Below are 13786 nucleotides of genomic sequence, written 5' to 3' on the forward strand. Positions count from 1 at the left end.
GGTGGGGCCAGACCAAAAATGGCCATACAGCAATTGACAGAACCTCTTTTATCAAGCTGACGTCATAATATCAGTAAATCTCAACAATGACCCGATGTAAGCAGAAAACGTCTGTTGTCTTTATGTTGTGTGCAGACTATTTTGGTATACAAATTTTAAAGAAAATGCATTTGCTCTCTCCAAGGGAACCTTATTGGTCCAGTAGTCACAACTTTGATCTCCGGTGGCTTGGAGAGCCTTCTGCGTATGCCCATGGGTTGTGGTGAACAGACGATGATATTCTTGGCTCCTAATGTATACGTCATGGAGTATCTGTTAAACACCAGACAAGTAACCGCTGACATAGAGTCACGAGCCTACAGAATGATTCAATCAGGTGAGTACCTGGGATAGCGCGTGTGGTCACATTGATTTTAGTAGATAGAAAAGGATGGCTAATGCTATATATTGTAAATATTTTTCAGGTTATCAACGGGCTCTCAATTACCGCAGGAATGACAAGTCGTTTAGCGCGTTTGGAGAGTCTCGTCCCGGCAGCACGTGGTAAGCAGTTTGAAAACAAAACAAATAAATGAGAGAAAACAAACAAACCCTCCTTGAACTCAAGCCTGGCCTTTGCCACAGTTATGGCAATCAACGTTCCAAACCTAACTAAAATTTCGCTTTATGCCAGTATGTCGTGTATTAGAAAAAACCCCGAAGAACGGCTAATTGTAAACAGCTAATTGTAAATTTATGTAACACTGGATCAGTGATGCATAAACATCTAGCTTCACAAAAATAATGACGAAAAAATATATGTTACCATGAAAACGTTCGAACAAAGGCAATTCAAACCGGCGAAAAGCTTTTAAATTTCATAGATGCATGCTTTAAGAGCGAAGGAAAGTAAAAAAGTTACCTTATTCAGTGAAAAGCTCAAATATTATCGTTTAGTAAACTTGTTCGTCTGCATGACAGGTTGACTGCATTTGCCTCAAGAGTGTTTTGTGCGGCACAGAAGTTCGATGGGATTGAAATTGACGAGGCTCTCGTTTGTGACTCAGTAAGTTGGCTTCTTGAAAACCAGCGTCAGGATGGAGCCTTTCCCGAAGTGAAAGACATCATTCACAAATCCATGATGGTAAGTTATAATGTTACCCAGCTTAATGTTGGTGCTCTTTTATCAAGGCATCAGGTTTTGGTATAGACTTCTAGAGTTGGGTTCTGATCTTACGATTGTGCCTTGTTCGAACCTCGGATTTGACGTACAAAGGTTTTTGTTCGTTGGTTTCAGTATATCATCCTCAGCTTTATTATTATTATTCTCAACAGATTTTTTTGGGCTCTCCTCTCTTCTTAAAAACCATCGTAGCCATTTGAAAATTAACCTAAAATGCATTAATAGGTAACACTTTCACGTAGTTGGTGGGAGGAGGGATGGAAGTGAAAAACGCGGTGAGCGAAAACTAAGAAGAAGGCGGTACTTCGCTCGCCTTTGGGCCCTTGTCGTTTTGTCCTCGCTTGTCCGCGTTTTTCGCTCTCTTCCAACTACCAAAAGCCTGGAACAGGTTAACTGATTCTACGACGAACGGATTGCGAATCGGTAATTTATGAGCGTTTCGTTGCCGTTCTATTACCTTCTAGAGATAAATTGACTTGCATTGTTTTGTTCACGTCTCGGTGTGTCTTCATGATAGATTTCATATTACATCATCATAATTTGTCCCCTTCTGTTTCCAGGGTGGTACTCATGGTGATGTGGCAATGACGGCTTTTGTTTTAGTGTCCCTTTTAGAGTGTGGATGTCATGGACAGGTAAAAAGGAATGATTTGTGGAGTAATATTTTGCAGAGTAGCTTTGTTTAAGCCACGCACTTATTTGTTTTTAAATTTTACTCAGAATAAGAGTCAAAAGATTCAGAATGCTGTGGCGTTCATGGAAAGAGAGTTGGAAAGCATCAACAAAGTAAACATTCTTGCGCTAACCACGTACGCTCTGGCTCTGGCTGGCAGCAGTATGAGCTCCAAAGCAAACGCAAGGCTCCTTCAGAAACAGGTCTACAACAGAGGTAAGTATCTTAAAGAAGCACTGTCATCCGGTCACGAGACCTGGTTTGTTCCTATCCTCAGTGGTGGAGATAAATTTCCTTATTATCCAACAAATGTGCGCGCTGTCCATGCATATATGGTCAAAATGTTAACGTTACCTGTCATCCGTACATAACAGATATCCTGCGATATACATAGGCTACGAAGTTTCGTCCACATTCTTGTAAAGCGCTGCATAATTACAGCTTTTCTTTCTGCAGAATGCGCTTCTTCGACAATTTGTTGAATATTAAAACAATTATCCTGCTCAATCTTGCGGAATATGGTCTGATATTTGCCAACTCGGCCTACGGCCTCGTCAGTTAGGTATCAGGCGATATTCCGCAAGATTGAGCAGGATAATTGTTAATTATTTGTAGAATATAGAATTTAATATGGATAAATACAACTTTTTAAGGTGATAATTGCACATTTGGAAGCCTCATTTAGCCTCAATTCCTAACGAATTCTTCTCATCCGCTGAGTACCTTTTAAACGGTTCTTTTGGTTTTACCTGCCTTTCTTTACGTCGATAAGAGGGTCGAAGCAACTAGAGTATATCTTCTCCTCCTGGTCGATCTGCTGCGAGATAATCATAGCCTTTTTGCTGTTAGAGCCGAGAGGTGAATATTTAGTTCTGCTTTAATTTCAGACGAATCTACTCGGTACTGGAATGCTGGAAACGATGCTTTAAACGTAGAAACCACTGCTTATGCACTGCTGGCGCAGATGGCGGTTGGACGACTTAAGTTGGCAGGACCAATTGTCACGTGGCTCACAAATCAAAGGGACCCTCAGGGAGGTTTCATATCAACACAGGTTTGTATAATCATCGAAACTTTTTAATCGATGACGTCAGAAATCGCTTATTGCCATCGCACGATGGGCTCGTTTACTTTGTTAGGGCAATCGAACAGAAATCAAGTTTAACTTAACAAGAAATCGCCGTGTAGAACACAAAAGCAAAATACTCCCGTGAAGTTAGAATAGAACACTACAATGTATAATCGAAAGAAATTAATGAAAAATGATGGGATCTATTACATTTAGTAGACAGAAATTTCTAATTCTTATCATATAAAGGGCTACTGTGAGCAAGAGACCGTTTGACCTTTCTTTAAAAGCTTGCTTGCGCATATCGTATGCCGTTCGTCAGATGTCACACCAATATATAACGCAATCTCTGTTGAGACAACATAGGGAAATCTAAAAAAATATAAAATATAACTGTTGTCAAATTGAGCAAATCTACAAAGAAAGTATATTAATTACATTCTTTGCCTGTGAATTTATAAGTACTGTATTTATTTAAATTTATATATGCTATTTATACAATCACTGACATTGCTTCTTATGTTTGAAAATGGGAGCTGCAGTTGGATAACAGTCTTTTTCACGCACAAGGCGTCAGCTACTTTCATTTACGATAACTTATTGACAAATTTAATTTCCTCAAAATTATGTAACACCCCTTGTGAAACGTCATCGCTTCTGCATGCCTTGCGTGCCATTGATTACTTTGATGACGGTAGAAATCTTTACAATGTTGTAATTGTAATGTTTTTCTTCTTGCTTCTCGAATAAACCTATTTAGCAGGTTGATTTATGGTTATGGTATTTTATATAATACATTTTCCATACTGTGTGTTCGAATACGCTTTACGTCAAAATGTAAAGACCACTGTGGAAGCAGCTATTAGTCTATTCGAGATCTCATCCCACCCACCCACGTTTGTTTTATACGATTGCCTTGTTATGTGTTACTTACACTTCAAGCGTCATTTGAATGAATGAATAAGTTTCATTTATACACGATTATTTTTAAGCTATCAACTTGTGGAATCCATTTAAGTTTCAAAAACTGTAAGGTTAATTTTTGCGCTATAACAGGTCATAATAAGCTGTCTAAACTATTCCTAAATAGTAAAACTCTGTACTCACTGGATCCCGTTCTTTATTTTGTTTTAACTTACTGGTCGTATCACCGATTGAATCGACAGGACACTTGTGTCGCGTTGCAAGCCTTATCAAAGTACAGCGAGAAAACTGCTGGCGCCAAGCTTGACCTGCGTGTTGCTGTGTCCTCCGAGAAAGATGCAAACTGGAAGAGGAAATATCATGTTGATGCAGAAAACGCTCTCTATCTCAGACAAGAAGAAGTAAGTAACAATAAAAACATTCTACGTTTAATTTAAACATAAGATGATAATGTTGTTTTTCTGTACATGCCTCAGCAATACACGGACATACGAATTTCTCTAACGAAGCGCTAACGGTTAAATGCACAGCTTCTTTAAATTTGCTTTCCAACCGATTTATTTTTACCAATCATATGGGAAAAATGCTTAAATCATGTTTTTCATTGCACAGGTCACCCGTCTTTTGGGCGGAGAAATGTTTATCGACTCATCAGGGAGTGGAGTCGGACATTTACAGGTAAACACCTCTTCCTCTTTTATTGAACCTCTCCAAAAATCGTTCCTTCCTCCAAATAAGGGCCACTCCACAAACACTTTTTTTTATTGCTGTAAATAAAGCAATCGGTGTTAATCTATTCTTTCTGTTCACGAGCATTGTTCCTTCAATGCTAATCCAAACAATTATTCGGTTTCTTTTTCAGATTGAAGTGCGTCATAATGTCCCGTCATCGAAAAACGAAACTTGCCACTTTGCTTTGAAGATTGATATGCGAGAAGAAATCGTTGAGAATAAAGGCGATGTGGTACCAATAATGGGACGTTCGAGGGAGAAGAGAGATGACGACGAAAGAGAAAGAAAGGCCAAGAAATGTCGAAAAAACAAGAAGAGGAAATCTTGCAAAAAGAAGAAAAAAAATCGAAAGCATCACAAAAGACCCAACATAGACGCAAAGCCACCAGATGTGTTACTTCTCAAAATATGTGCAAGGTGAGATGTAGCAATGTTGTATGTGTCGTTTCTTTTAAGTAAGAACTTAGCAGGACACTTCACTGGTACATTATGTCGAAAATGTCGCTTAATAATCCGTTGAATGAACAGATTCCGTGGAGCTAAAGAGTATGAAAATATAATGAAAAATCATTCCAAGTATTGAAAAAAGGTTCTTTCTGACGTTCTCTTGTGCGGACATCATCGTCGTATGGAACAGACTTTTGTGTTGTTTACGAGGGTTCGAGCCCCAGACCGGGCCAACACTCAGGGCCTTAAAATATCTGAGGAGAATGTGCTGCCTTTGAGACGACATCTGCAAATGGTTTAACATTCTAGTCTTCTCAGATAAGCACATCTTACATCTGTTATGGTCAGTAGGGGACGTGTAAAGAACTCACAAACTGGAGTTCCCAGTGTTGCGGTTTTCCCTTGTTCCGAAATCATCATCATCATCATCATCGTCGTCGTCGTCATCATCATCATTGTCATCAACATGTGACTATAAAAATGCGTCGATAATGGTGCTATTTTCTCCCAGTTTCTCTATTTTAAATCTTGTCAAAAAAATCTGACATAATTTGAACTTTGCTTTGGGTCTAAAGGTATCTGAAGGATGGCAAATCTGGTATGACAATCATGGAGGTTGGAATTTTCTCGGGATTTACGCCTGACAAGGACTCGCTGGTTGAGGTAAAAACCTTCCGTACAGCCTACATTCGTCTGTTTATTACGAAGTGAATTTTTTTGAATGAATTTTGAGTGAATGTAACTATTGTATTTCATAGATTTTAGCGACTTTTTTTTAGCATAATTATCATTTTTGAAGTTTTTAATCCTGGGTGTAACATTTAGTGTGGGTGGGTTAAAGCATTTTAAAATTTTAAACTTTTTTACTCATAAGATAATGTAATCTAGCTATTTTTAAATTTTGGATTATTTTTATTATTTTTTACTTATACTAGTTTCTATTGTGTTTATAATGTATTTTAATTATTGTCATGCGCTTTTAACACGAGCCTCTGGCTCGGATATAGAGGGTAACCTCATCCCGCGCCATGACATTTATAAATTGATTGATTGATTGATTGATTGATTTTAAGCAGTTTCTTTTTTAACTTTATAAAAATGCTATTATTTTTATGACAGTTTTCATGTATTTCACAGCTTATGGAAAACGTCCGACCAACCGTGGACCGTTTTGAAATTTCTGACAGATCTGTTATACTGTACGTCAGCGAGGTAAAGTATCTCTTCCTACCTCTTATGTTGTTTGACACAAGGTGCACTATCATTTTTTTATGATGGAATTCTTTTTTATACCGTTGCTGCTTTTCTCCTTTATTGTAGATCTCAAGCATTCGCGAATTTTGTGCAACCTTTAAAGTGAACCGAATGTATGACGTGGGAACAATCCAGCCAGTTCCAGTGAAAGTATATGATTATTATAAACCAGGTTAGTCTTGTTTCCTGGCTGATAAGCAAAGTGACATTGCACAATTTCATGTTTGTAATTCACTCTGCGTTGCTTTTTATTCCGTAACAGGTGATTCCTGCACGGAGTTCTATTCGCCAAATCCAAGAAGTGCATTACTCGCCGGCATTTGTGATGAGGGTTATTGTAGATGCTCACAAGGTTTTAAAGGTTACTTTGGATTAATTTAAAACTTTTAAAATAAATGTTGCTTTCAATTTCATTTTTGTTACACCTTTTATCAGCAACAAGCCACAACAGTATTGACTGCCAATTTTACAAAGAAACAAACAGACAGACAAAACGCAAACAATCTGGTAGCAGTACTAACGTTTGAAAAAATAGTGATCGTCCTTCTATTTTTAACAAAAACGCCCTCTCTCCGGTATGTACATATTTTTCTCTGTGGTGTGTTTCTCTGCATTTGAACGATTGTTGTCCAAGAATTGTAAACAACTTTAATCCTACGGCGTTGTCTGTCTAAAAATAACCTCCCCATCGTGTACTTAGAGAATATAAATTTGTTCAAGTTTGACTTTGTTTCTACTCTACAGATGACTGTTCTTCGTGTGTTGAGCGTTCATTCAAGGTTCATGAGTTAGTAAAGAAAGCGTGTCAAGAATACGACTTTGGTAAGAAACGCCTGATGAACGAGATAATACAAGCATTATAGTTTTCATCAGTTCAATGCATGTAACTCGTTTAAAGGAAGAGATAAACAAGTTAAAAATGGAATGTCTCTTATTATATATTCGTTTTGCAATCTCACAAATAACGAAAAAAGGATTCTGTAGGTTTCCCCAATTAGCCCGTAAGCGCAAAACACACAAACACATGAATTAAGTTTTTATTATTGTTATTATTTGCAAGAAACTGACTATAAGAAATACAGTCGAACCCCTCCTTTCGGACAACTCTATAACACGGACATCTCCCTAGCCTATTACGGACAGTTAACCTGGGGCCCGTTTCTCGAAAGCCCAGGAAACTTTTCGGGCCCGTAAAGCGATTTTTAATTAGCTGTATCTTAAAAACAGAGAAGTGTTTTGGCCTGAAACTTTATATGAAGGGAACCTCTGTTCATATTTTAATTATGTGAATAAAACAGCTCTGTTAACTACGAAAGGTTTGAGATTTTACTATGGCTTTTCGGGTGCGAAAACCTTTCGGGACCTTCGAGAAACGGGCCCCTGGTCCGAAAGAGAAGAAAATTCATATAAAGTGTACCTATGTAATACGGACACCTCTATAATACGAATGCTCTTCCCCGTCCCTTTGGTGTCCGTAGTAAAGAGGTTTGGCTCTACTCCGGCTCTACTCCTAAAGCCTTAACAGATGTGACTAGCCTAACAGTAAACGCAATCCATTCTTTTAACGAGACTTCCAACTTAACACAAATCAATCTTTGTCTTGCTGCAGCTGTTATCGGCGAAGTGATCCTGCTGGATGAACTTGACTTTAGAAAACAGTCCTGGATCACGTATGAGGTTAAACTACAGCAGGTAATCAAGAAGAGAAAAACTGACTTCGCAAAAGGAGACATCATCGAATTCAAGAAACGATCTGGCTGCAGATGCCCCGAACTGATGGAAAGAAAAAAGTATCTCATCATGGCAAACGAGCAAGGATCGTTCTTTGTGCTTGACGCGAATTCGTTTGTTGTTCCTTGGGAGAAGAAGCGGAAGAGCGATATGTTGGACGACCTTCGTGCAAGAGTTGGCATAGACCCTAGGTGTAACACTTAGAACTAAGCCTGGGTTTGGGTACTGGTTCAGAGTGTGTCACTCTCATGTCGGAACCAAGAAGATCATTTCAATTCTATAATAGTCTATATTTTATTTTAATGATAGGTAAATGTGTGAAGCATTTATTCATCTTGTACTTTTTTGCATGTAGATTTGTAGCAATAAAGTAACACTATAATAAAAGCAGCCAAGTTAAACCGTCTTGGATCATTTTTTGCCTCGTGCATACCATCCATCCAAAACAAAAACATGTGTTGCGATAAAACAATGTACTGGTAGGTGTTGTATGTATGATGAAGTACAGTTATAAAGTACAAATCTTAGATTGTAAATGGAGTAATAGTAAACAAAAAAGCTCAGCAGCGTGCGTAAAAGGGCAAACAGAAATCAACTTTTTTCTAATGTAATGCAAACATGAGAATTTGCAGCAGTAGTAATAGACAAAGATCGTATATAAATAGGACAAAAATAACTTCATAGTGCCCACTCAATTCAGTTCCTTTCCTTCATGTACATTCTATTGAAATCTTGATCCACCTTTCAGTCAAGTACTACAACAATCGGCAGTAACAGTTTAGGACTGCTGGCATCGCCTTCTTTCTCTACTGTCCCGGGATTTACGATTTGCTTTTTCTTGTTTAACGCGTTTCCATTTTTAAATGTAAAGAAAACTTCAGGACTTGGCACTGCTGATTGTGGACTTTTGACTGTCGTTGCTCCGTTGGGGCTAAGGGACTTGTCATGGGCATCGTACAGTGACCGGGAAATCGATCTTCGTCTTCTTTTTAAGAATGGCAGACATTTGGACATGATGATATGAAAGGTCCGCTGTAATTTTAACCACTTCTCTTCACTGACAGGAACTGGCATTTGAGCGATCTTAATCAACCCATTTTATAACATTGTAGTGGTTTGTTATTAATCATCACCATGGAAAAGTTATGGATACAAAATGTTTGTTTGTAGGCTTGTCCATAGCAACACTCAGTTAATACTTCTTTTTGTCAATTTGCGTAACAAATTACGTCAACGCTTGCCAGGATTCTTGAAAAACTTGGCAACGAATTTGTGCATTATTTGATATTAAAACGAGTTGTTTTGTTAAGGTTATCTAGTTCACATTACTTACCTTTCATGTCAGAAACCAACATTTGAGCGTCTATTTCATTTTAGTATTTTAACGTTTTTTATTGACCGAAAAAACATCAATCATTTAATGGCACAATAGATGAGACATTGGGCAATAAATTGCGTCACAATTTACGTTATTTGCAGGGAAGACTCTTCAGTTGGCATGGCAACATAAACATTTGCAACACTGAAATAAATTTCTTAGCAACAAACTTGTACACAGTCGACATTAGCCTTCTTTCTTGAGACATTGGGCGATAAATTGCGTCACAATTTACGTTATCTGCAGGGAGGACTCTTCAGTTGGCCTGGCAACATAAACATTTGCAACACTGAAATAAATTTCTTAGCAACAAACTTATACACAACCGACATTAGCCTTCTTTCTTGAGACATTGGGCGATAAATTGCGTCACAATTTACGTTATCTGCAGGGAGGACTCTTCAGAAGGGGGGGCAACATAAACATTTGCAACACTAAAATGAATTTCTTAGCAGCAAACTTGTACACAATCGACATTAGCCTCCTTTTTTGCTGAGACAAACATTTGAGCGATCTAAATCAACCTTTTCCCCGTATGTGTTTCACTGATAAATTATTCATCAAACATTCAATGGCGCAATGGGTGCGGCATTTGACTGTCATCAATTTGCGTCACATTGACGTCATCGGGCAATTGATCTACCTTATTATAGGAATATAACGAGGCATTTTAACAACGCGAACAAAATTGACGCGTAATAAAATTAACGCGAATTCAAGAAAAGTTCTGGTTAAATGCTTATAATTAACGTGTATATATTAATAAACATCAATAAAATTAACGCGAATTTTTGAATTCGCGTTAATACCATGTATCGTTAATTTCCTATAATAAGGTAGGTCTTTTTCAAGAATGGCAGACGTTTCTGACATGATGACGTAAAAGGACCGCTGTAACCTAACCACTTCTCTTCAGTGTCAGAAACTAACATTTTATGATCTCAATACACCAATTTTAAAGCTTTATGGTCGTTTGTTATTGATCATCACCATGGGAAGGTTTTGGATACAAGATATTTGTTTGTAGGCTAGACCATAGCAACAATGAGAGCATAGAGCATTTTCAGTATCGTCAATTTGCGTCACAAATAACGTCAAATTTTGGCAGGATTCCACAAGATCGTGGCAACGAATTCGTGCATATTTTGATATTTGGAAAAGTTGTTTTGATTAAGGCAATCTTATTTACATTAGCCAACTTTCTTGTCAGAAACCAACACTTGAGCGATCTAAATCACCTGTTTTTCGGTATTTTATTACATTTTTTATTGATCAAATTTTCATCAATCATTCAATGGCGCAATAGGTACGATATTAGTAAGAAATTGCGTCACAATATATGTCACCTGCAGGCATAACTCTCCAGTTGGCATGGAAACGTAAAACACGTTTAAAATATTGAAAATTAATTCTTTAGCAACACATTTGTACACAATTGACTTAACTCACATCAGCCACTTTTCTTGTCAAAAACCGACATTGAGCGATCTATATGAACTTTTTTTAGCGTTTTGTAACATTTTTTTCACCACCACCAGCACCATCATCATCATCATCATCATCATCATCATCATCATCATCTTTGTTTATAAAATAACACATCACACACTGTATACAAAAAAGTTTGATAATCCACAGGTAACCAAAGCGTACTATGAGAGTTTGTATGGATGTACTATAAAAGCTTGTATGGATTTGAAATAAAGTTGAGAAAAATATCTCTTTTTACCGGTGAAAAGTTATAATGAAACTTTTAACCTTACCTGGTGTCACGTTTTTGTATTTCTATTGCTTTAGAAAGTCATACGCGCGATTTTCGTCTTAACCGTCTGTTGCGTACTAAAAGAAAGACAAGGTAGGAAAGCAAATTCGAAAGGCGAACACAGACCTCTTCAAAAAACTCGCTAAAGTAGCTCAAAACCAGACGTAGCTTGATCTTTTCACTTCACGATCCAAGAGCGATAAATATTCCATCTTTCTGTGTAATTGAATTACATTCAAGTCGAAGTTTGGAGCTAAGAACTTCATTTGAATTCACAACTTCGGCACAAATCGGTCGCCATTAGGCCGTGAAATACAAATGCGAGCACCTAGCTAACGGTCGAGCCTAGGGCGAGTACAAAATCCATCCCATCCGGGGGAGACAGAGGAGACCTCTTGTAAGCACCATCTCATACTCACTACAGCCACTATAAGTTAATTTTTGTAACGTTGGGAACGGTGCACAGATTTGAATGTTGATTGAATGGGTTGTTGACGTTTGGGTTTACCCGCCGTTACAAAAATTAACTTATAGTGGCTGTAGTGAGTATGAGATGGTGCTTACAAGAGGTGTCCTCTGTCTCCCCCGGATGGGATGGATTTTGTACTCGCCCTAGGCTCGACCGTTAGCTAGGTGCTCGCATTTGTATTTCACGGCCTAATGGCGACCGATTTGTGCCGAAGTTGTGAATTCAAATGAAGTTCTTAGCTCCAAACTTCGACTTGAATGTAATTCAATTACACAGAAAGATGGAATATTTATCGCTCTTGGATCGTGAAGTGAAAAGATCAAGCTACGTCTGGTTTTGAGCTACTTTAGCGAGTTTTTTGAAGAGGTCTGTGTTCGCCTTTCGAATTTGCTTTCCTACCTTGTCTTTCTTTTAGTACGCAACAGACGGTTAAGACGAAAATCGCGCGTATGACTTTCTAAAGCAATAGAAATACAAAAACGTGACACCAGGTAAGATTTAAAGTTTCATTATAACTTTTCACCGGTAAAAAGAGATATTTTTCTCAACTTTATTTCAAATCCATACAAGCTTTTATAGTACATCCATACAAACTCTCATAGTACGCTTTGGTTACCTGTGGATAATCATGAACGCAAGTAACAAAGAACACATGAAATGTTGGCGGATTTTCGCAATCGATGTCTGCGTGGATCAGATTTACGTTTTTTCACTGTCTCTTTTGCAAAAGTTGTCCGTTACGTAGCTCCATTAAGGCAGGTACTCACTAGGCGACAAGTCGCAGCGTCAGGTCTCTGTGACAAGTCCCTCCGTGTGAACTGCTTCCAAAACAAGTCGCTACGACAAGACGCTTGTTGGGTGCACATGCAGCGAATACGGAAGAGGGGGAAAGTGAACTAGTTTTCCAATTCAGTACATGACGCTCTCTCATTGGTTAATTTATTTTTTTGTCGCAGAAGTGTATACTCGCTGCGACAACGCTGCCCTCGCTCATTTTTTCGCTGCGCCGATCAGACGAATTCAAACCAGTTTAAATTTGTGCGACTAATCGCAGCAAAAAAATTTTCTCGCAGCGACAAACATTTCCACAAAAATGCACGATATCACACGAGGATATATGTTGCAGCGACTTGTCGCTTAGTGTGTCTCGGCCTTTATTGGTGTAACGGTAGAGAACTGACTAGAATATTAAATAAATCACTATTTTTACAATAACTGAGCGAATTCTCGCGCGCTGATTGGCTAATTTTCATTGTCAATAAGAGTACAGACGCATGAAACTCGTAGCTGACGCAATCAGCGACGGTTTTGTCAAACTTTTCAGCACTGATTTAGCGCTGTATTCTTGATGAGGCGAGAATTATACCACAAAACTAGAAGTCTTCAATGAGGAAATCATTTAAAATTTATCGGTTAAAACTTTAGAAACCAGTGCGACCTGAGAGCGAAGAGAACTGGATGTTTATTGAGGATACAGACCGAAAATCGGCGGTGAGCGGGAATGTGTGCAGTCAATGAAATTAGAAAGCTGAACCACGTTTTAGCGGATTATTTTGTGAACACTTTTCAGTGGATTAAAGGTTAGTTGAACAATTCTAATTTTCTCGTGTGTTTCTGGCGGTATTCTTACCAAACTTTTAATTTACGAGCCTGTGAGTGTGATTTTCCAAATTACAGCGACAAAATTAAGATTCTGCGGCCGTACGGCAATCGCATCTTCCCCGTAGATTTCTTTCCTTCGTTTTAAAATCAGTTTTGGCTTTTTGTTATTGTAAAAAACAAATTGACATCAGTTTTTTATGCGTCTGTCCTGTTATTGATGATAAATTGCGTCATAACATTGTCAAAGTTTGTTGTAGATCCGCTCGCCTAGCGGCTCGCGATTCTACAACACATTGACAATGTTATGACGCAATTTATCATCAATAACAGGACAGACGCATAAAAAACTGATGTCAATTTGTTAATTATATAGCCCTTATTCAACACGTATCATCAGAATTAACTAATGCACAATCCTTCACCTTATTAAACAAAAAGTCGGTAATTTATTTAACGAATTGGCTCACACGAAATTCTTCCAATTTGTAAACATTTTTCCCTTCAAATTCACAAAATAAAATAACATTTTCTATTAACAGCCTTAATGTGCGTAAAGAACAAAGTCGTTTTTCATACAAAGACT

The 13786-nt window shown here is 38.0% G+C and overlaps 1 protein-coding gene and 1 long non-coding RNA gene across 3 annotated transcripts in view; both read left to right on the forward strand.

The window, feature by feature from the left end:
• The window catches only part of LOC144631907 (venom factor-like), a 59171-nt gene extending 50643 nt beyond the window's left edge, over positions 1 to 8528 (forward strand). Inside the window, exons 28-42 of the mRNA XM_078490486.1 lie at positions 185 to 376; positions 465 to 543; positions 961 to 1123; positions 1723 to 1797; positions 1883 to 2051; positions 2723 to 2889; positions 4071 to 4229; positions 4441 to 4506; positions 4691 to 4977; positions 5583 to 5670; positions 6145 to 6219; positions 6328 to 6433; positions 6524 to 6613; positions 7006 to 7083; positions 7871 to 8528. Coding sequence (XP_078346612.1) covers positions 185 to 376; positions 465 to 543; positions 961 to 1123; positions 1723 to 1797; positions 1883 to 2051; positions 2723 to 2889; positions 4071 to 4229; positions 4441 to 4506; positions 4691 to 4977; positions 5583 to 5670; positions 6145 to 6219; positions 6328 to 6433; positions 6524 to 6613; positions 7006 to 7083; positions 7871 to 8196 — 2120 coding nt within the window. The 3' untranslated portion in view covers positions 8197 to 8528. The remainder of the gene's footprint in view (positions 1 to 184; positions 377 to 464; positions 544 to 960; positions 1124 to 1722; positions 1798 to 1882; positions 2052 to 2722; positions 2890 to 4070; positions 4230 to 4440; positions 4507 to 4690; positions 4978 to 5582; positions 5671 to 6144; positions 6220 to 6327; positions 6434 to 6523; positions 6614 to 7005; positions 7084 to 7870) is intronic.
• Positions 8529 to 11799: 3271 nt separating this feature from the next.
• The window catches only part of LOC144632800 (uncharacterized), a 139543-nt gene continuing 137556 nt past the window's right edge, over positions 11800 to 13786 (forward strand). Inside the window, exons 1-2 of one of the 2 annotated variants that reach the window (XR_013566946.1) lie at positions 11800 to 11911; positions 12017 to 12092. This is a non-coding gene — a long non-coding RNA (uncharacterized LOC144632800). Of the gene's footprint in view, positions 12093 to 13786 lie in introns of both variants that reach the window. The other variant, XR_013566945.1, reaches the window with a different exon arrangement.

Source organism: Oculina patagonica, chromosome 1, assembly GCF_052425735.1.
Source record: "Oculina patagonica isolate OP01 chromosome 1, crgOcupat, whole genome shotgun sequence".
Lineage (NCBI taxonomy): Eukaryota > Metazoa > Cnidaria > Anthozoa > Scleractinia > Oculinidae > Oculina > Oculina patagonica.